General features: G+C 38.3%; 1 protein-coding gene across 1 annotated transcript in view; it reads left to right on the top strand.

Annotated features, from left to right (window-relative positions):
• Positions 1–23,666, top strand: part of CTNNA3 (catenin alpha 3) — a 1,962,241-nt gene that overhangs the window by 50,394 nt on the left and 1,888,181 nt on the right. Inside the window, exon 3 of the mRNA XM_051982587.1 lies at positions 2,665–2,857. Within this exon, the coding sequence (XP_051838547.1) occupies positions 2,665–2,857 (193 nt within the window). The remainder of the gene's footprint in view (positions 1–2,664; positions 2,858–23,666) is intronic.

Consider the following 23,666-nt stretch of genomic DNA (forward strand, 5'->3'; position numbering starts at 1 on the left):
CAGGATCATATAGTCAATATGTATCTGAAAAAAGATTTTCAGTGTCTCTCTCTCTCTCTCTCTCTCTCTCTCTCTCTCTCTTCCTCTCTCTCTCTCTCTCTGCTCTTTTGCATTGTCTTTCAAGTTTATAACATAGGTAATATAATTTAAAAACACAAAAATATAATAGGTCATCTCTTTTTTGTACTTCAGTGTTTCTATGAAAGTGCTTTTCCCAAAAATTCATGAGATAGATAGGGAAAATGTGATTAGTCCCACATCCCAGATGAAAAAAAATTGAGATTCAAAGATAAAGTGGTTTATTTTTAAAGTTCTCCACATAGTTATTAGGTGTGAATTATAAACATCCTAGGCCAGTGGTAATTGGGAATCTGATGAAAGGGGAAACACCACCATATATATTTCATTTGATTTTCTTTATCAGCTCCTTCACAGTACTATGACTAGGAATCTTTCCCCAAAGGACAGCTGTCCTTAGACAGGATAGTGCTGGAAAGCATGGTCTATCTCTAAGGCAATTCTATGTGTGACTTCTTGGGTTCTGGGGGGGGAAGATCCTAAGAAGTGGATGCCTTGGTAATGAAAGGTTAGAAAGGGGCCTGAGAGAATGAGGGTCGTGAAAATAAGTAAAAGGAGGTAAGCTACAACATTCAGGTACAACAGTCTTTAGACCTCTCCTAGGAGAAGTCATACCCCTTTAATTTTGGCGCTTGAGGCAAAGGTCTGTTTATTTTGCCTTAGTGATTCTCCCTTCCTTATCTCAAGATGAATCATTCAGAGTTCAGACTTCTTGCACCTTAGAACCTTACATAAGTATCAAGGGATGTTTATAACAAACTCATCCTCAAGTTCAGAACCTCTAGCAGACTTTCTATCCACAAACTTCTTGTGTCTGACCACTTTTTAAAGCCAAATGAAGCTCTCTCACTTGAGACTTGCTGAAAAAAAAAAGCGACTCACTCAACTCCTGCATATAAAGAATTGACAAGTCATGCTTACCTCTGCAATGAAACTAGCCTTTGGAAATTTTCCTTGACTCCAGTCAAATCAATATGAAATAATTGTATTAAGGAGCTATGGACACATTGGTACAGAGAGAATTTGAAACCAAATGAAGATTTTACATGTTGTGATGGGATTGGGACTGGGGGGATGGAAGCCAGTGTTCTCCCACATGCTCTTTATTTTTAAATTTCTTTTTCTTTTTCTTTTTTTTCTTCCACATGCTCTTGCTATATTTCTTTTAGTGGTAGCATTTCTAATAAAGGATAAAGCATTTCTGGTATGCATTCATTTATTATGACAGCCCAGGCTGTTCTCCCGGAGATATTTGAAGGGTGGAGGACACGTACAATAGAGCAGGAATGTGCAGTGGGAAGATACAGAAATTTTATGGGTTAAAATGCATTCTAAAGGCTCTTTGTAGACAATGAGACTTTCTTCTTGGTTTGAAGCAAAGGTTTGAGAGTTGGAGGACTTTTTTTTTTCACTTTGGATTTCTGTCAATAGCTTCTAACTCTTGATACTTAGGATGTGTAGCAGTGGGGAGATTTGGTTTCTTGAAGTAGTAAAGGCAGGGGAAAAATCCTGTCATAAAATCAGAGGTCCTAGATTCAAATTCTGCCTCTCACATTTACTAGCAATTCATTTTTTTATTGCTTCATCTGTTAAAAAAAAAGGGGGGGGCCTTTGGTTTACTTGGTCTCTGAGATACAATCTAGAATCTTGTTTGGTCATAGATCTGAGACATGTTATCCATAATCTATGATTTAAATACTCTAACAGTTCTAGAGATTGGTTCACTTTTTCCCCAGAAGCTTATTGCCGTCCATCCACACATTTGCTTACAGATGCAGTGTCAAAGGTGAGCTCTTTACCCTTTTCTTCTAACTCCAAAGTCAATGTTCAATTTCAAGTTTCACCTGAATCTCAAATACTAAACAGAATAATCTCTCTTTCTCATTCTTCCTTTCAATCAGAAGTTCTAGGGAAATTGTATCAAGTCCATAGCTTCAGTTTGCCTTGGTGGCTAGATAGAGAAGGTCTAGCCTAATTCCTAATGCTCATGAAATGATTGTCATAATTATATTTATATGATTATAATTTTAAGACAAATGAGATTTTGGAGTTCAAATTCTCTCTGTACCAATGTGTCCATAGCTCCTTAATACAATTATTTCATATTGATTTGACTGGAGTCAAGGAAAATTTCCAAAGGCTAGTTTCGTTGCAGAGGTAATCATCACTTGTCAATTCTTTATATGCAGGAGTTGATCTCCAAGTCCAAGCTATGGACTTGATACAATTTCCCTAGAACTTCTGATTGAAAGGAAGAATGAGAAAGAGAGATTATTCTGTTTAGTATTTGAGATTCAGGTGAAACTTGAAATTGAACATTGACTTTGGAGTTCATTTTAAAAATGAGGAAAATGGAACCCATTGAGGAAATATAACTTACCTAAAATCACAAGTAGAAAGTTGACATTCAGACACTGGTGCTCTTTCCTTCCACCTCATTGCCAATTTCTGACATTGAGATATCCCAGACCCTGAGATATCCCTCAGATGGAGATATCCCCAGACTGTTTCCTTTTCTCTTTTTCTTACTTTATGCCAACTCAAAGATTTCACCCTTAGTAAATATATTGTCTTTTTCCATTTTAGGTCACGACACTGGTGAATTGTCCCCAGAATCTTTCTAATAGGAAAAAAGGACGTTCAAAAAGGGCCCGGGTTCTTCTTGCTTCCGTTGAAGAAGCCACGTGGAATCTGCTCGATAAGGGGGAGAAGATTGCCAGGGAGGCCACGGTCCTAAAGGAAGAGCTCACAGCAGCCCTGCAGGAAGTGCGGACAGAGAGTAAGTTGCAAGATCATTGTCCTGATCAAATTGTGGGTGAATCAGAAGAGTAAGTTTGGGTTGTTTGGTTTTGCCATAAGAGTTACAGATAAGACATTCTGTGGCATTCTGTGTTGGAAGAAGAGGTGCTCCTTTAACTAAGTAAATGTCTTTAAGGTCCCAAAATTTTATCTTGGCTCAGTAATTTAGTTGCTGAGTACCCTACAGCTAGGTGACTCAAGTGAATAGAATTCCAGGCATGAAGTCAGGAACACTCATCTTCCTGAGTTCAAATTTAGTATTTAACCCTGTTTGCCTCAGTTTCCTCATCTGTAAAATGAGCTGGAGAAGGAAATGGCCAACACATGAGTGATTTCTCTGCCAAGAAAATCCCAAATGGGCCCATGAACAATCAGAAGTGACTGAAAAACTACTGAACAACAACCACCTAAGAGCTTCTATCTGCCTTAGTACCTCATAGAAGAGATAGGGACAGAAGTTTGACCTGTGATTTAACTAGCACAAGCCACTTCTGGTAAGGTGATTCCTCTACCTAATATAGATCAGGACTTTTTGGCAATATATAGTCTTGGATTGTTGCTTTGAGCAACTGAGAAGTTAAATGACTCGTCCTTATCTTCTTGGCTTCAAGCCAATGTGTCCAACAACTATCCTCTATTGCTTCCGCAGAGACCCCTAGGTGGCACAAGGGATAGAGCAAGTGGGGAATGGCTGAATGAGTTATGGTATATGAAATAATGGAATATTGTTGTTCTATAAAAAATGATCAACAAGCTGTTTTTAGAAAGGCCTGGAAAGATTTATATGAACTGATGCTGAGGGAAACAAGCAGAACCAGGAATACGTTGTACACGGTAACAAGAAGATTATGCAATGATCAGCTATGACAGACTTGGTTCTCTGTGGTTCAGTGAGCCAAAGCAATCCCAATAAACTTTGGATGAAAGATGTTATTTGCATCTAGAGAGAGAACTATGGAGACTGAATGTAAAGCAACACATGCTATGTTCACTTTTTCTTTTGTTTTCTTTTTCTCTCGTGGTTTTTCCCTTTTGTTCTGATTTTTCTCTCCCAATGTGATTTATAAGGAAATATCTCAAAAATGAATTTACATGCATAACAAAAATGATTAACTCCTTTTCCCCCAACTCTCCCTCTCCCCCAAATCCCAACAACAACAAGGGATTAAAGGGTTGGACTTGAAGTCAGAGAGACTTGAGCTCAAATCCAGTCTCAGGCATTTTCTAGTTATGTTATCCTGAACAAATCATTTAAATCTCTGTCTACTTAAGTTTCTTCATCTGTAAAATGGTAATTGAAATATATCTACCTCCCAGGGTGGTTGTGAGAATCAAAAGAATTAATATTTTAAAATTGCTTAGCACAGTGCCTGACATGTAGTAAGAGCTAAATAAATGCTTGTTTTACTTCTTATAATTATATTTAATATATTTAATTGATACCACTAAGAATAGTACTGATTTATTTCTCAGTAACTTTTTAATGCAACGGAGGACCAGAATTCTCTGTACATGTCAAGTGCTTAATAAATTTTGGATTTTTATACTGGAGCAAATGGCATTTCCTTATGTACTTTAAGGGATAATTGGTGTCTCATCATTATGGCCACCTTTTCCAAGTTGACAAGGTCATAGGCATTTATTAAGCATCTGCGGTGTGTCAGGCACCTTGATAAATACTGAGGACACAGAGAAAGATCAAAGATAGGGCCTGCCCTCAAGGAGCTTACTGTCTAAGAAGGAGATGATATGCAAACGGTGTACATACATACTGTCTACTGGGTTCATTGGAGATAATAAAAAGAAGGAAGGCCCTAGAATTAAGGGAGGTCATGAAAGGCAAAACCAGCCTCTTTTATTAAGGATCTCACAGCTTACTGTATCATCAGTGCAGATTATAACCTACCCAGTACCTGTCATTCTGGATGATCATTTTCCATGTAGTTCCATATATCTTCTAGAGAGGACGTGTTCGGTTCACTGGGGTCTTTCCCCGCAATGTCATCCGTTATTTTGTGGATACCAAAATGTAATTCATTATTTTTGAGCTGCTTTGGCCCAGTCCTTTTTCTGCTTATCTGTGTCTTGGAAGATATCTTTGAAATGACTTTTTATCCACTGCTAGCAGTACTTTTCATGCTTAGGATATAGCTGTGAATTGCCTTTTGGGTCATTATATCTACCGGGAAACAGATGAGAATGCTAATTTTATCTAAAAAGGATATTCTGTTAATTGATATTAATTGCTATCATACCATATTGGGGTAGAGCAGGACTTCTTAAACCTTTTCCATTTGTGACCTCTTTTTTCCTGAGACATTTTTATATGACCCCAGGTATATAGGTGAATAAAATAAATACATAAATCAAACATTTACTGTAACATTTTACTTAAACACCAGCCACTATTACACTCCATAACTATTTACATAACAGAATAGAATGATAGAGACCCAGGACAATATGGAGGTTGTGTAATTCTAACCCTTTTTTCCTTGAAGGCTAATGATCTTTAGGGGACAAGAGATTTGCTTCAGGCTACATGTATAACAAGAAACAAAACTGGGATTACAGCCTAGATGCCCCAGCTCTAATCAATTTCTTAATCAGCAATGAAATCTTTAAATAGGACTTTATTCCTGAGGTGGATATTATTGGCTGGATTCCATGACCCACCAGTATGGTGATCACATACTCATGTTTTGGGTTTCCATTTTTCTTTTTCAGTTACTGTTTACTAGGGATTAGCTTCCCTAGACTCCTTCACTCAGTTAGTCAATCTGTCAGTCAACAAGCATTTATCAAGCACCTATCAGGTATCATTTCAGAAAAATGTTGTTTTTTCCCTTTTACAAATTCCTTCTAATTTCTACCTTTACTCGTGGTCCCTCGTGTAAGATTGTCCCAGCAGCCACCATTGAGGGCATTGCTCTGTTGACTTCCAGTCTCATGCTCCTTTGATTCTGAATCCCCTCCAGCAGGTCATCCAGCACCTAGCGTACTGGTCCAGCAGACCCTTGGTATCTTATTTTGACTGTGCTCCCCATAACTATAGGAATCTGGGGCCTTTTGTGATGGCTGGCTGATTGGACTGCTGATTATGGGTTTGTTTCTGGCTATAGCTATTAGCATAAAAGACCACTGAATGATATCTTCTGCCTTGAATCCTTCCTTCCCCCCAACTCACATCACCTTTCTCACATCACCTCTAGGTGCCTAGTAGTGATGGGCACATAGTAGGAGGCTTCAGGGACTGCCTTCATTTTTGTCCTTGCATCCACAATTCTATTGTTGTGCAGTTATTTCAGTCATGCCTGACTCTTTGCAACTCTAGTTGGGGCTTTCTTGGCAAAGATACTGGAATGATTTGTCATTTCCTTCTCCAGCTTATTTTATGGGACGAGGAAACTGAGATAAATAGGGTGAAATGACTTGACCATGGTCACATAGCTACTAAGTATCCGAGGCCAGATTTGAACTTCTGAAGATGACTCTTCCCAACTTTAGTCCTGGCACTCTTTCCACTATAGCTAGCTTTATATGGAAATTTAGTTAGGGCTTGTTAGATTAGATTGAAGAAGGAGAAGGGTGTGAATAATAGCTGGCTTGGCAATAAATTGGGCATGGGAAGTTCTTCTTGTTGAATTGAAATGAAAAAAGGGATCATTCTTCCAGCTAATTACTTTAAAACGATATTCTGGAAACACAAGCCATCCAATGGGAGTCCTGGTTTGCCCACACTCTCTTTCCACCGTGTCTTACCCAAACCCCTCGTACCCAACATGCATTCTGCAAAGATAAAAGAGGGTCTTCTCTGGTGAGCAATCTCCAAGGGCTCATCTTCTGCTTCTTCTTGACTCACTGCCCAGTTAAACTGTAGGCTCTCCAGCGTGGGAGGAAAGCTGTCAAATGGCCTCAAGTCCTGGAATGTGGAGCCAGGCCAGGGTTTGTGGTTGTGGATAGCAAAGCAAATAACACTAATGACTCAGGGAGCAGGAGCTAAGGAGAGATTATGGGGATGGTTCCACTGGGAAGGGGTAAAGGAGTACTTAAAAAAAATTCAGACAATTGTATGTAATTTTGACTTGGCTTGCTTTCTTTTTTAAAAATAAGTTTTTATTGATATCTTCTATTTTTTACATCATCATAAATATCCTATGTATTACTGAACCAGCTGCTCCCACAGAACCATCCTATATAGCAAATTTTATATATGTATATAAAATATACATACACACACATGGGTGCATGCACACACATAAATAAAATAACTGGGGTTAAGTGACTTGCCTTTAGTCACACACCTTATAAGTATCTGAGACTAGATTTGAATTTAGGTTCTTCTGACTCCAGGGCTAGTGCACCAGTGACTCCACTGCACCATTTAGCTGTCTTAATAATTTTTTTAAAACAGGAAAAAAAAACTACAAATGATTAATACAGTGAAGAAATCTGAAAGCATGTTCAATGTTTAACACATGAAGGATCTTCTATTTCCATGAAGAAGTGACTTCATTGTATAGTCATTGTGTATGTTGTTTTTTGGCTCTACCACATCACTCTTCATCAGTTCATATAGATCTTCTGATGCTTCTCTGTAGCCATTACGCATATAATTTCTTAGAGCACATCACATTCATGTAAAACTCATCTAACTATTCCCCAACTCATGAGAATCTAATTACTTTCTAATTCTTCACTAGCACAAAAATAGTATTGCTATTAATATTTTGGTGTATGAGACATCCTTCTTACCGATGATTTTCTTGGGTAGTCAAGTCATTTCAAACTTCCCTCACTTTAGATTTTTTGGTCCTAAGGTAGTATGTGAATCTGAACCCGATATGAATGGAACAATAATAATAGCTAGAATGATCCTTTAAAGTTTACAAAGAATTTTATATAGTTATGTCATTTCATCCTTACAACAACCCTATAAGGTAAGTCCTATTCTTATTCCTATTTTACAAATGAAGAAACTGAATCAGAGAAAAATTGGATGATTTTCCCAGCTTCACTCAGCTAGAATCTAAGGCAGGTTTTGAATTCACAATTCTGCTTCTAAGCAAAAGCACTCTAACTGCTATGTTTTATGAGATGAGGGAATGAATTTTTTATTGTTTTTCTTTGTATTCGAACATGCATTTAGCACGGTGTCTGACATGTATGAGGTAGTTTGTTATGGGCCAGAACTCTGACACAAGGATTCTTATAAGGTGTTGTCAGTGGAATTGATAAGACAATGGTTATCTAGTTTAGCATGGTGATTAATAGTTCTCTAATTTGGTACATGTACTTAGTACTTAATATAGTTCCACAAGATTCAACCTATGATAATGGAGTATATAACAACCAGCAAAGGCTGAGACAGATTCATTCTATCCTCCACCTTTGTGGTGGCTGGAGGCTGAAACACAAACCTTTGGACTCAGAGAGATTTTCATTTACTTCATCTCACAGTGCCTTGGTGGCAGGCTCTCTTCCTTCGCTTCTCCACTGAAACCAAGACTCTGGAAGGCCCCCAGAAAACTAGCTCAGTCCTAAGTGAAGGAGATAGAACTTTGAAGGAAACAATAAAAGATTTGGACTTTGGCTGTTCTTGTGGTGATTACTGAACTGAAACGAAAGCTGCCTCCAGAGACCCCAAGAAAACCGAACCAGAGAACATTACAGTAGTTAATAAAGATTTTTTTAATTGACTAGTTGACTGTCCTCTGGGTCTTTGGATCAGAGGCTCTTCACTTTTTTCTGCATCATTGAAACTTTCAGCAGTCTAGGGAAAGCTATGGATCTCTTGAAAGGATAATAATTAAAAAAATAAATAAAATATAATGGTTTGCAAAGGAGATTGATTAATTAAAATACAAAGGCTTGCAAAGGAGATCAATTGTACTGAAATACAGTTATCAAAATATTAACAAAATCAGCTTGCAGCCCCATTTGATTTAGATCTAGATGCAGCTAAATGACACAGTGGATCATGTGGTGGGCTTCAGACAGTTACTAAATGTATACTTATTTTCATTTCAGCTCCCTCAATGATAATATAAGGATAATAACAAGTTCTACCTCCCAGAGTTGTTATGAGGCTCAAATGTGTTAATATTTACAAAGTGCTTAGCATAATACATGGCACATAGTAGGTGTTTTAGAATAGGCTAATGGACTTGGCATTAAAGGCTAGGCTTTCCCTTTTTATGAAGTTTCTGTTTTCAAGGAGAATTTATTGAAATTTATTTATTAGTAATGACTTACAATTATATGCTTATTTGATCTCCACAATATCCTTGGGAGGTGGGTACTATTTAATGATAATTTTACAAATGGGGAAGCTGAGGCTAAGTGACCTGGCTGGGATCACAGAATTAGTAAGGAAGTTCCTGAGGCAACATTTGAATTCAGATCTTTCTGATCCCAGACCTAGTGCTCTCACCATTGTGTCACAGCTACCTGTAATTTGAGACGTTGCTTTTTTTTTTTTAGCAAAGATGTTCGGTGTTATTCCAAATAGACTAAGGGCCTCTTTCTTGTCTTAGTGGCTGAAATAGCTGTATTCACGATTACCTGTTCACAGACACATCTCGAGCACGTTGCTGTTAGCTGAACAGGAGGAGAATATGAAAATTCATTGTCATATGTCATTGTTCCTTGATTGTGGCTATAGACAGCTTGGCAGGGCCTGTCCCTACATGCATTTCTTCCTGGCAGACTCATTGTTCAGGAGGATTTCAGTCTCACACAGGCACAAAACGCCTTTCATCCCATGTTGCTTTCTGTCAGTCTTGTTTGACTTCTGTAGCTCTGCTGTTCTCCTCAATTGTTTACATCATGGTTGTATTATTTGTGGTTATTCTTTGGGGAATCCTTCCTCTTCCCAGGAGACTCAAATTCACTCCAAGTTTGCTTCGCTTGTGAGAAAAACTTAGAAATTATAGGATTCATAGGAGGAAGGAAAAATCCAGAAAATGTATTTCATCTTGTGGGACAATTTTGGGGCCTGGGCCAGCACACACTGGGCACGCACAGTGTACCCAGGCAGGGATGTGCTGGTAAATGTTTAACAACCAGCCCTCTGCGGGGGGATTGTACTTAGGGCACATTTTAAAGTTTAATCTGTTGTATTAACATTTTCTTTCTATCACAGAATCAACAAAGCAATAAATGCAACCTTGATTTTTAGAATTTGAGTATTTCTGGATGTAAATGCTGATACTGAAAATACAATAATTGGCTTGGAAGAGCATTTTGGAAGCAGTTGTGACATACTTGAACCCAGGTCTCTCAGAGTGGTTCCTGACGAGAAACCTATATTGCTGTGGGAGAGAGGCAGGGCAATGCTAAGACAGGGAGCAAGTCCCCTAGGATGTGTGTGTGTGTGTGTGTGTGTGTGTGTGTGTGTACACACTCACATAAATCTTAATTGTTTCTTTTTGGTAACCAAATTATTAAGAAACCGGTTGTTCCTATATTCCTACAATACTGAAAAACAAGTATTTTTAAAAAACACTCTAAGTTTGATGGGCCACTAGGGGGAGCCATAGTGCAAAGAGCATTGGACGTGGAATCAGGAATCTGACCTCAGACACTTAAACTAGCTGAGTGATTTTAGGCAAGCTAGTGAATCCTGTTTGCCTCAGTTTCCTCACTTGTAAAATGAGCTGGAGAAGGAAATGGCAAAGCTCTCCAGTATCTTTGTTAAGAAAATCCTGAATGATGTCATAAGTGACACAATTGAAATGACAAATATATAAATTTGATGTTTTGGGGGAAGAGCCCTAACTGTCCCTGCCTCGGAGCCACTTTGCTGTGGAGTGATAGCAGAGAAAAAGTTTGCTTCATTTGGAATTAGAGGAGCTGGGTGTGAGTCCTTCTTCTTGTCTTTATTACCTGTGTGAATCCAGGCAAGTACCTTAACCTATTCAGTTTAATTCAATTCAACATATAATTTGCCTAATTCACCCATGGCTTAATAGGGGAGGTGCTGGGTATATAAAGATAACGAAAGAAAGAAAGAAAGAAAGAAAGAAAGAAAGAAAAAAGGAAGAAAGAAGGAAGAAAGAAAGAAAGAAAAAAGGAAGAAAGAAGGAAGAAAGAAAGAAAAAAGGAAGAAAGAAGGAAGGAAGAAAAAAGGAAAAAAGAAGGAAAGGAAGGAATGAAGGAAGGAAGAATAAAAGAAGGGAGGGAAAGAGGGAGGAAAGGAGAAAGAAAGGAAAGACTAGAAGGAAGAGGAAAGGAAAGAGAGAAAAAGAAAGGAAGGAAGGAAGAGAGGAAGGAAGGAAGGAAGAGTAGATTCTTCAAGGAATCTATATTCTCCTGCAAAGAGAAAAAATTCCACAAATAAGTAGGTCCAAGGTGATTTCAAGGGGAATAGAGCACTAACAAAGGCGTCATAGAGGTAGAGATCAAAAAAGATCAGGCTTAGGCAGTTAAGCCTTTAGAGAATTCAGGATTTTAGGAAGCAAAGTAGAAGGACATATTCTAGACATGGAGTCCTGTCAGACCAAGGAGTTGGAGTAAATAATGTCTAGTGCCCATTCTAATCCGAAATCCTCTGATTCTATGTTAGAGAAATTGGCTTTCTTTCTGCACTTTATTGGTAGCATTCAGAGCATAATTAGGGCCTGAAAGGATCCTTAGAGATCATTTAGTCTACCTTTTTTTTTTGCATTTAACAAAGGAAGAACCTGAAGTCCAGAGTAGGGAAATGATTTGGTCAATATCACTTAATCTGTAATTAGCCAAACAATACTTAATCATTTATCTTTCAATTCTCGAGACAGCATGATGCAATGGGCAGAAAGCTGGCCTCAAATCCAAAAAGACATGGGTTCAAGTCAGCCTTTAACAATCCTGTCTGGATGACCCTGGGCAAGTCACTTAATCTCAGTATTTTAGGCAGCCCTCTAAGACTGTAATTTACACAAATGGTGCTGATTTCAAATATTTGTAAAGAGCTAAACATAGTGCCTGAAAGAAAAAAATAGGTGAAGTACTTATTCCCTTCACTTTCAAGGTTAATTCAAGGTTAAAAATTTGATCATTCCACATCATCAATGCATTCCTACATGAAATTGTTTTGTATTTACTCTGTATATATTGTGTAGACTTATTTGTGCACACATTGTTCCCCCCAGCAGGTTTTTATTTTTATTTTTATTTTTTGTTTTTATTTTAACCTTTGTACCCCTAATCCTTAGTACATTGCTCAGCATACTGTAGGTGCTTAATAAATGCATATTGAATGAAAGTAAATTAACCTCAATAGTCAGTTACCATAAATAGTGAATTGACTTTGGACATTATAGTATGTTTCCCTGGATTAGAAATATGTGCATCTATATACATATTTTAAAAATGTATATTTATATACATGCATACATATATATTTTATGCCCTTTAAGGGTAAAAAACCATGCATTTTTCAACACACACTAATATCTGAACACTGAAGTTAAGGAAATAGTAGGCATGTCAGAGGAGATTAATGAATGGAATATATACATATACATATATAAAGCACAGAATATATATAAATACATATAATACTTATATATTATAATATGTATATATAATATACATAAATATACAGTAGATTAATAAAGAACAGAATGTTAATGCATATACATGTGAATATATATGTGTATATGTAAATATATATATATATATGTATTCTGTTCTTTATTGATTTTCTCTGAATTGCCTACTCTTTCCTTAACTTCACTATTTAGAAACTTAATGTGTTGAAAAGTATATGCTTTTTACACCACTTCAGATATTGGACTCATTCCTCTGACATTTGTGTGTTACTTGCAGATTCTGCCTTTACTGGAGGGAAGTCTAGGGAAGGACGTAAAGTAACTGGTATGAACAGTAAACTTTTCTGTGCCCACAAGAACAGCTGATGATTTGGGACACACCAGGCCTTTAGGAAGAAGATATTGGACCAATTTCCAAGGAGACTTGATCTCAAACCACTTCATAGGGCATTTCCCAGAATTCTCAAGTCCCTCCAGTACAGGATTCTTGATTAATGAGGCTTATTCTGTTGTTCTATCTTTCCTCAGAAACCTTTAGAGGAGATCTTAGAAACAAGTTCTTGTGACTTGCAAGGAACTTCTGCTTTCAAAAAAATCCTTCTCTGTTTCATTAATGGCTTGGCGTTTATAGACAAGCTGTAAGATCGTCCTTCTGTAGAATGTCAATAATGCTAGACTAGAATCTGTTTTGTGTCCAAGCAAGAACAAGTTCAAAAAGCTCTTGACCCACTCGAGCAGTGGGATCTAAGAAGAAATTTATGAGGATTACATTCAATTCAATCAGATATGCTTTTATTAAGTTCCTACTAGGTGACAAAATCAAAGAGGAATATATTGAATTCGTACACTTTTCTTAAGCTCCTACTATGTGATAAAATGGAAGAGGAATATATTCAGTTCAATTCTTTTATTAGGCTCCTACTGTGTATCAGAGACTGTGCTAGGCACTGGAAATTATAAAAATCCTTTAACATTATAGAATAGTTCCTGACAGGTTCTTGGGGGTTGGGAGATGAGGAGAATGGAGGGCTGATGGTAGGTTGCAGCAACCATGTATACTTTAATAAGAAAATACTAAGTAAATATAGTTATATGAAGTAGACACAACATAACAAAATTGTGCAATGGTTGGTGTAATATCTTTTACGAGGTTAAAAAAATCATCTTCCCCTGAGTCAGATAAGAAGCTGAAGCTAGACAAGCATTCATTTGGGATTTTAGACTGATTTAAGAAGTATGGTATCCAAAGACCAGGAAGTATTAAATAGAGTCTAACTCTGTCTCTGTCTGTTTTCCTTTCTCTTTCTCTATCTCTCTGTTTCTTTCTGTCTTTGCATGTCTGTCTCTATCTGTCTCTGTCTGCCTTTCTCTGTATCTTTCTGTCTCTCTCTGTCTCTTTCTGCTTCTGTGTCTCTGTTTCTCTCTCTCTGTCTCTCTGTCTCTGTTGGTCCATCTTTGTTTGCTTCTCTCTGTCTCTCTATCTCTTTCAGTCTCTGTCTCTCTCTGTCTTTCTGTTTCTGTCTCTCTCTGACTCTGTCTGTCTCTTTCTCTCTCTGCCTCTCTGTCTCTGTCTCTCTGTCTATTTACTTTACCATAGCCATCTCATTCTGTAACAAAAAGAAGGAACAGTTTTCTCAAAGGCTGTTGGAAGCCCCCCCTCCCCCCAAGTCCAGAATAGGGAGCATTGCCCAGTCTCCCAGACTGAAGTGAAGCTTTAAGACCCAGACAACACAGTTGTGACTCTTCCTTAAGATAATGATACCAGTGACAGGCAAAAGTTTCTCAGAGGCTGGAGCTGCATATTCCCCAGGAGGCAGCAACACTGGGTTGTATGGATGTGGAACCTTGGTTTGGAGCTTCCCAGCTTGGCCCAGCACATCCTGCCTGGATAGACACTGGCAACAGCCCATTGGAGGTAACTGGCCTTGGGGGTTACCCAACAGCCACCAATTCATAAAGCCCTTAGTGTGACTTGTTATCATACACACATTAGCTGGGTAAGGTCCCCCATTCCGGGACATTCATTCTGGGGCAAATCTCCTAACCTCTCTGAACTTCAGTTCCATGAGGGGAGATGCTACTAGATAACTTTCCAGGGCACAGTCCTGATCTCTAATTGTTGCAGTGCACTGAGGATCCCCTCCTTGGAGACCTTTAAGCAAAGAGGATGGCCACTTCTCAGTCTGTTGGGAAGTCCTTTTCTGGGAGGTTTTGGATCGTCAGACATCACACTGTCAACTGAATCTGAAAATCTGTGATTCTCTGAGGTCTCGTTTTATCTTTTTACTATATGCTAAGTACCTCAAGAGCAGAACTGAGCCTTGTATCAACCCTGTATCTTTTTTATTAGTCAGCACAGTACTTTGCATAAGTAGGTGCTTAATAAATGCATATTAAATCAGTGAAGCATATTATTAGGCTCCCCACTTTTTTTTTTTTTTTTTGCTGAGGCAATCAAGATTAAGCGACTTGCCCAGCATCACACAGCTAGGAAGTGTTAAGTGTCTGAGACTAGATTTGAATTCAGGTCCTCCTGAATTCAGAGGTGGTGTCCCCACTTAAAAAAAAACCACTATTCTCTATCTAAACTATTCTTTATCTAAACTATTCTCTATTTAAAATCACTTATCTTCTCAAGAACATTTAAAAAATACACTCAAATGAAATTTGAGCAGAGATGTACAGTGGTTTCTTTTTGCAAACATTAGCCTAGCCCGACACTATCCTATTTTTTGGTTTTCCTTTAAAATAAAATCATTGCAAAGAGATTTTAGGGCCAGAATCATTCAGATGTCCCCCCCCCCTTAAATATTATAGAGCAGAGCATGAGGTCAAGTATCACAATGCTGTCCACATAGTTTAGGATGCCCAGTCTGTTAACATGTAGCTTTAGTTATTGTGGAGATTATTTGGGCTGAGGGTGGTTGAAAAGAAGCGGGCTTAACTTCCATGTAACTGCTGGGGATATAGAGCAGAGCCAGCCCTTAAAAACATCAGCTGCAGGCCCCATATTTGCAGGCTCTGGGGTGGGAGAGATAGGTTGGAAGGAAGCCAAGACTTTAGAATTGTGGGCTGTTGACAAATGTACACAAAATCCGTTAAGAATTGTAGACTATTGACAATCTATTCAATGTCTGTAGGAGTTTTCTGCAACTGCAACTGCAACTTCAGAGAGATAACTATGGGTCTTCTAGAAGCAGACGTGCTTCTGTGACATATTACACCGGCCATGAAATTTTGGTAGTTACTCCTTTCGAGTGGCCATCTGTTGTGAAGCCTGGTGTCATAGAGCTGAGGAGACATAGGACCGGCTCTCTCATTTTATCTGTGAGGAAACCAAGACCCAGAGAATGTGACTTGTCCAGAGTTACCTAGATCATTAAATCTAGGATTCAACCTAACTCTTACGACTACTAGTTCAACAACCCATGCTGCTTCCCAATAGAACAGTTCTTTTCTTGGCCTTCTGCCTACTCATCAATCTTTCTTCTCCCAGTTTATCCCCTTTTCCCAACCTCTAGGCCAGGAACTTTGGGTCTTCAGGCTGTATAAGGCTATATAAAAATCTTTTGATTTGGCCCTACCAAAGCAACTGCGGGTGACGGTGAGTGGAAAGCTGAGTATGACAATCTCCCACTGCAAATTGTGATTGTTATAAATATCCAAATGGTCCTTGGCAGAAAAAAAGAGCAGAGAACCCTTGCTCTAAGCTTTCATCTCCCAAGTTCAGATATTTTTCAGTAAGAATTGGGGATGAAAGTGTCTGTCACCCGGATGGTTGTTGAGTTATTTCAATCATATTTGATTCTTCATGACTCTATTTTGGGTTTTCTTGGCAAAGATACTGGTGTGGTTTGCCATTTCCTTCTTCAGCTCATTTTACAGATGAGGAAATTGAGGATTAAATGGCTTGCTCAGCATCTCATAGCCAGTAAGTTTCTGAGGCTGGGTTTGAACTCATGGTGATTAATTTTCTTAACTCCCCACCCATTGTTCTATTTACTGTACCACCTACCTGCCCCTTTCCATTTGACTCAGCAAAAACAAGACTTGGAAATTGGTTTTTCTGGAAAATGTTATTCTGGCAAATTAAGTATGCGAATTTGTACACTTTGAGTGAGGGATGGCCTGGGAAGATTTCATATGATGTCTTCGATTTGATTCAGTTCTGGAGCTGAGAACTGAATTTGGAGTTCAAAGGACTTGAGTTCAAATCCCTAGCTCTGTCACTTGCTAATTACATGAGGATAAACTATTTGCTCTCTCTTTCTTTCCAAGTTTCATTTTTTTTTCAGTTGCGAAATGAGGGGCTTCTGGATGTCTCTCAAGTCTACTTCTCTTCTAGCCCTGGCTCTATGCTTCTATGACCCTTTTCCTATGAAAATACAAGCAACAATAAGCACCTATTACATGTTGGGAACTAGAATAAAAAGATAAAACACCTGAGAAACACTGCCTTCTCTCCAGAGATTATATTCCAGTGAGCTTACATTGAATATTGCAATCAATTTCCTCCACAAGGGAAAACATTTGGCTGATCTATTAATGGAGGGAAGACAGAACTTTTGCTTTTTGATGGCTTTAGATCATGTCATCTGGGGGGATGGATGTAACAAGTGGAAACTGGTATCTGTAAAATGTTAGGGCTTTAATTCAGCCACCATTCATCTTTTTTATATTTAATCTTTCTGTACCCCAGTTTCTTCATCTGTAAAATGGGGATAATAATCGGGGTTACTTCATGGGGTTGTTATGAGGCTCAAATGTCTGCAAAGTATTTTTCGGGTTTTAAAATATATATACAACCTAGCAGCGATAGGTCTATTCTTTAAGACAAAAAACGAACAGACAAACAATTTCACCATTATTTAAAGAAATGTCTGAAAAAAATCAATTTAGTTTCACTTTTCCTCCGCCGGTATAACTAGTCAGTCTCCTCTTTTCCACTCCAGGCAGGTCAGGATTGCTCAGGCTTGGCTAAAATGCTTGGTATTTATCGCCAGTCTATATATGACTTCAGACAACAGCTGTTGGCCACATTGTGTCCATCTATTACCATATGGATGCTGCATGCATTTGCTGCCCTCATGCTTCAAGTGCATTTGCAGATAAGCATTAAGTCACAAAGACTCTAATCTCAGAAGCACATACAGCCTGTTTCAAATTACTGCTCATTCTTCACTTGAAAGGGAATGATGATGTCTTGCACTCACATATTTTTGCCCACACGTGGAGTGTCTTGTAACTTGCAGAATGCTTATGGAATCATTTCCATTGAAGACTGATTAGCTAATTAGTGATACTGCTTATAAACTACTAATGGCTGGAACCTGCCCAACACACTATCATCATCCCCCTTGGTGTCTACTTGGAGAGTCTGCAGCTAGTTTCTGCTTATGGAGCAAAGTGAGGTGTTCTTCCTTACTGCTTCCAGTCCTGGCTGACGGGCATTATGGGGTAGGCAGTTGGGAGATGAGGGCAAGAGCACCTGTGGTACAATGCAACTTTCAGCAGCACATTAGGCAATACGCATAGACCTTCAATAGAAATACTTGTAGTAAGTGTGTTATAGCTCAGACGATAGGGTTAGCTGAGACTTGGAGCGAGGACTTAATGAATATTAACAGGAGAGACAGCATGATATAGATAGGAAGATCCAGAAGATAGGGAAACTCGCTCTCTGACTTATTAGCTGTGTGATCTTAGGTAAATCACTTGAACTTTCTGCACCTCCATTTCCTCATTTAAAAAATGAAAAGCATGGATGCTCTGACTCAGTGAATCTCAACTCTACTATTTATATTTTATATTTATAATATATATTTATATTTTTAAGGATGGATTTTTTTTAGTTATGGTTGGTTCTCTCTCTCTCTCTCTCTCTCTCTCTCTCTCTCTCTCTCTCTCTCTCTGCTGAGGGAATTGGGGTTAAGTGACTTGTCCAGGATCACACAGCCAGGAAGTATTAAGTGTCTGAGGCCAGATTTGAACTTGGGTCCTTCTTAATTCAGGGTTGGTGCTCTATCCATTACACAAACTAGCTTCTCTGTCTTAATTTCTTCCTTCCTTCCTTCCTTCTTTCCTTCCTTCGTTCCTTCCTTCCTTCCTTCCTTCCTTTCTTCCTTCCTTCCTTTCTTCCTTCCTTCCTTTCTTCCTTCCTCTCTCTCTCTCTTTCTCTCTCTCTCTCTCTCTCTCTCTCTCTCTCTCTCTCTCTCTCTCTCTCTCTCTCTCTTTCTCTCTCTCTCTTTCTCTCTCTCCCTTCCTCCCTCCCTCCCTTCCTTTCTTCCTTTCTTTTTTTAAAAAACATATTTCCACAGTAGTCATGTGAAAGAAGAATCAGAACAAAAGGGGAAATCACAAGAAAGAAAAACAACAACAAAAGTGATAATAATATGTTTTAATCTGTATTCAGACCCCATAGTCTTTCTCTCGATGAAGATAGTATAAACTTTTACCTAGAGAACTTGGTCACAATTGCTCAGGCCCTTAGCTGGGCTAAATGCCTCATGAGTCTAGACCTTGAAAATGAAATGATCACCAACCTGAAGTCAATTTAATTCAATCAATTAGCAAATCTTTATTAAGTACTTTCTATGGGTCTGGCAATATGCTAAGTCCTGAAGATATAAAGACATAAGAAAAAAAGTTTCTACTCTCCTGGATAGTCTAAGGTGGGAGTTATTATATACATGTGTATAAGTATATTTAACTTACACAAAATGAAAACAAGTTAATTTGGGGACCACAAGCAGTTGGAGGTGGGAGAGAGATCAGAAGCAGCTTCATTATAGAGGTGAGGTTTGTTCTGAGTCCTGAAAGAAAACAGGTTGCAACAGATGGAAGTGGGAGTTGGGGAGAAATATTCCAGCCATGGGAGACAGTAATATAGGGGCATGGAGAGGAGATTTAGTATTGCATGTGTGTAGAACAGGGAGTAGTAGGTCAATATAACTGGATCACAGAATGGGAGAAAAGGAATAATATGTAAGACGATAGGAAAGTGAAGAAGAGGCCAAATTGTGAAGATATTGGGGTGTCGAAGCAGAAACATTTATATTTGGTCCTAAAAACAATACAAAACCACTGGTGTTTATTGAATGGTGTGTGTGTGTGTGTGTGTGTGTGTGTGTGTGTGTGACATGATTAAATTTATTCTTTAGGAAAATCTGTTTAGCAGCTAGCTGGGTTGGGGGCTTAGAGTAGTGAGAGCCCAGAACAAGGGAACATATGCGATAAATGTTGTGGAAGAAATAATAGGATTTGGCAACTGATTGAAAATCTGGGGTGATTGAGTTTGAGCTGAGGGTGACTCTGAAGTTCCTAACTTGGATGACTAGAACAATAAAGGTGCTTTTTATAATAGCAGGGGAAATATAAGAGTGGTGGACACTGGAGGAAATAAAATGAGTTCTTGGTTGGACATTTTTGTGCTTGAGATTCTTATGGGATATTCTATTTAAATATTCTATTCAAAATGTCCAATAAGCAGCTGGTGATCCAGGACATGGTAATTTACCACCCCCTCCTTTCCACCACTGAAAGTTTCCTCATGTCAAAAAACAGACAATTAAATAAAAACCTCACTGCTCAAATCCTACTTCATTTATGAAGTCTTACCAGTCCCACCATTAATATCTACTACTTGTCTGGCTTGGAAAAGCCGTTGAATCTTCTGGAGCCTCAGTTTCCTCATCTGTAAAGTTGGGGAGAGGGTTTCTTATAATATATGAATGTTAATAACAGATGGTTGTTATGAGGCTCAGATGAGATAATGTCTGTCAAAATACTACATAAATGTCAACTCTCCCTTAACCAATAGGCATTTATTAAGTACCTATCATGAGCCAGGACCTGTACTGAACTTTGAGAAGACAAAGAAAAAAGCCCCATCTCAGTCCTCACTCCATCGGCTATCATCATTGTCCAGTACGATGTGATCTCAAGGGCAGGGACCATTTCTCATTTCTCATTTTTATCTGTCTTCCCAGTTCACTTATGACAAAATAAAGTTATCACTGAGAGAATTGGTGTCCCTTTCTCAGGTCGAGCAGTCTGTCCATAAGAAGAGAAGCTTATTGTGAGAAATGCTTGAGGTTTTGTTTTTAAATCATCAGAAGTTGGTATCTAGGAAGGGATGAAGTCAGCCCATGGATAATTAGAGGAAAGGGAAAGGAAGAATACCTGATAAACAGACTCCCAGAGTTAGAAGAATATTCCCCTCACAATGTGCTATCCCAGAATGCATACTGCTCTTAGAACAGCTATGTAATGCAATCTGAGGCCAGAACTTTAATGCTTCCCATGGGTCAGACTCCTGCTTCTCAGGAGTCAATTTATGGACTTGGACAGAGAGTCAATCTAAAGAGCATTCATTAAGTGCCTATTGTGGACCAGCTATGGAACAGAGGCAGTTGAAACTCTGCCTCTGACACACAATAACTAGCATTTATGGGGCACCCTAACATTTGTGATATGTTTTGCCCAAGTTATCTCACTTAATTCTCACACTCTGCTATGGGGAAATTGAGCCTGAGATGTGAAAGCATTTGTCCAAGATCACACAGCTAGTATGGATCTGAGGTAGGATTCAGACTTAGGTTTTCCTGATTCTTAGTCCAATGTCCCATCCATGGCACCACTTACCTGAAACAATTTACCTGCGTAATGTTGGACCAGTCATTGAACATTCTATTGCTCTTGGTACTTTTTGAGACCATGAACTGTAAGCAGAGAAGGTGCTGATCTGCACAGGGAGAGGGAATTTGTCTCTTGGAGAGTTCTCTATACTAGTCCCTATTTCCTATGTGCCAGGCACTGTTCTTGTTATTGGGGATACAAAGAGAAAAGTGAAAATCACTGACCTCAGGGAACTTACATTCTTTTTCCAAGGAAATCAAAAATCCACAAATTAGTTATTGTAGGTCAGAAAGACCTTGGAGTCTCTCACTAGCAACAGATAATAATTTCATTAATGATATGGGTTATATCAGAACTGGAGATATTGACCTGGCAGCAGTTATGGCAGAAATGAGGAAAAAGTGGTAACAATTGTATGGACAACATCGTGGATGAATTTGGAGAGGAAGAGAATTGGATCAAGAGTGATTTCAGTGAATATGGGTGAAAAAAGTCAGGGAGTGAGAGAGTGGGTCAATGTTGAGGAGTCCTAGATGGGAAATGGATCTGAGTCTCACACTATGACTGAGATCTGGTTGCTAGCCCTCTTCTTCCCTCCTAATACTCACAGTATAAATGTTGGACTGTCAAAGTGATCTTTGATGAGAACCTCTTATTTATTTATTTATTTATTTATTTTTTTGGGTAGGATTAACTCCTGATTTCATCCATGTGGGAAACTTCCATAGTATGGAATCTTTCTCTAACAAGAAGGATCAAAACTGATTTGTCGCTTTGTGTCTTAGAGAATTATTCAGAAACATTGAGCTGAGTAATGAGCTAGCTAATCAGATATTAGGACTTGGTGCTAGCTTTTCCCGACTGGAGGAATAGCCTTATTCTATGTCATAATGTTTCCTCATATGAGAAAAGGTTGAAAGAACAAATTCTGTTTTTTACATGAGACAGATAGATATGGTGGTTTCTGAGCTATTCTTGGTTCCATTTTGGTTGCCTGTGGATACAGATTGATATGGGCTTGGGGGGATGACTAATAGGACCATGACAAAATGGGCCTAAAGGAGTGATCACAGCAGGGGCAGCATTTGATCGGGAAACATTTTTTTGATAAGTTTTTAGAGATGGATCTTAAGGTAAATGATGACTTTGGATTGACAAAGATGAAGAGAGAGGGCATTTCAGTTGGACAAATTCAGTCATTAAACAGGGAATTTTCACGAGGATGGCAATTTTAAGAACTTAGAAATTATGAAACAGGATATTAATACAAAATTAAATTAGAGGGTCATTGGGGAACCCCGTGATGACCATGATTACTAAATATTGGGATATTATATTAAAGATGATAGGAAACCACTGGAGGATTTTGAACAGGTGAATGACATGATGAAGACAATATTTGTAGTTAGAACTATTTTCTAATCATTAAATACTAAGCTCCTCAAGACATGTTCTGAATATGTTTATGAAACTTTTTATCTTTATGATATTAGTGAAATTACTTCAGCCTACTTGACCCCGATTTAATCTTCTGGATAAACAGGTAGAATGAGTAATATGATCTCTGAGGTTTTTTTTCTCACTAAATCTTTTTAACAACCAAAGAATTCAGGCCCTTTAATCCTGAATCTAAAGTCACTTATTTTAAAGTCAATAGATTGATAACCTAAAATGTCTTAGGTATTAATTTCTTTGGATTAGTTTTGGATTTTGAAGGTGCCCATATTGATTAAATAATATTTTGAATTTTTATTGCTTTATACTCTTTAGATCTCTTTAATACATAAATTGTATAATATGATCCTTATAATAATCCTTTGAGTCAATAAGGCACATGTTTTGGGGTTTGGATCTATGATGTTATTTGTATAAGGAATTTCTATGAGAAAACCTTTTGATGATGCAGAAAAATACTTTTTTCAATTTATAGTCTTATGGAGGTATTTGAGTAAGGAAGTTGCCAAGGGGTCATGTATCTTGCACTCACATCTGAGTCTAAAAACAGTCTCTAATTATCCCTCCTCTCTGTCTCACCCATGCCCCAGTTTTTTTTAAACAGGTGAGGAAAGAGAGAGTGATTTGGCTAAGGTTGTGAATGCAATATGTGTGAAAAGCTGAACTTGAATCCATGTCTGACTTCATGTGGTTCTTTCTTTATCACCTCCACTTTATCTATTGAGATGGGATAAGGGACAGCTATTTTTAGCCATTTGTTCAATATGTGTCAGAAATGGGACTTGAACCCATGTCTACTCTTGATACCTAATTTAGTATCCATCATATGTCACTACAGGGAACCCTAAGAAATCTCTGTTATTTTACTATCCCCAAATGGAGGAGTTGCAAATCTCCATTTGAGAAGCCAAAAGGATCCACTTTTCCTTTTCTTCTTCTCTTGTTCCTTGGCAGAGGAGAAAGATGACCAGATCTGGTGGCAGGGGATATGGGTTCAAATGTTGATTCTGATACTTCCTATCTATCCTTGGGCAAGTCCTTCTCTTGTGCCTCAGTTTCTTGCTCTGTTAATTATAGGGGTTGTACTCAATAGTCTCTAAGTTTCCTTCTAGGCTAAGTCTCCATATGATTCAATCCATCATTTACTTTTCCATTATTTCC

The sequence above is a fragment of the Antechinus flavipes genome, chromosome 2, assembly GCF_016432865.1.
Source record: "Antechinus flavipes isolate AdamAnt ecotype Samford, QLD, Australia chromosome 2, AdamAnt_v2, whole genome shotgun sequence".
Taxonomy (NCBI): Eukaryota; Metazoa; Chordata; class Mammalia; order Dasyuromorphia; family Dasyuridae; genus Antechinus; species Antechinus flavipes.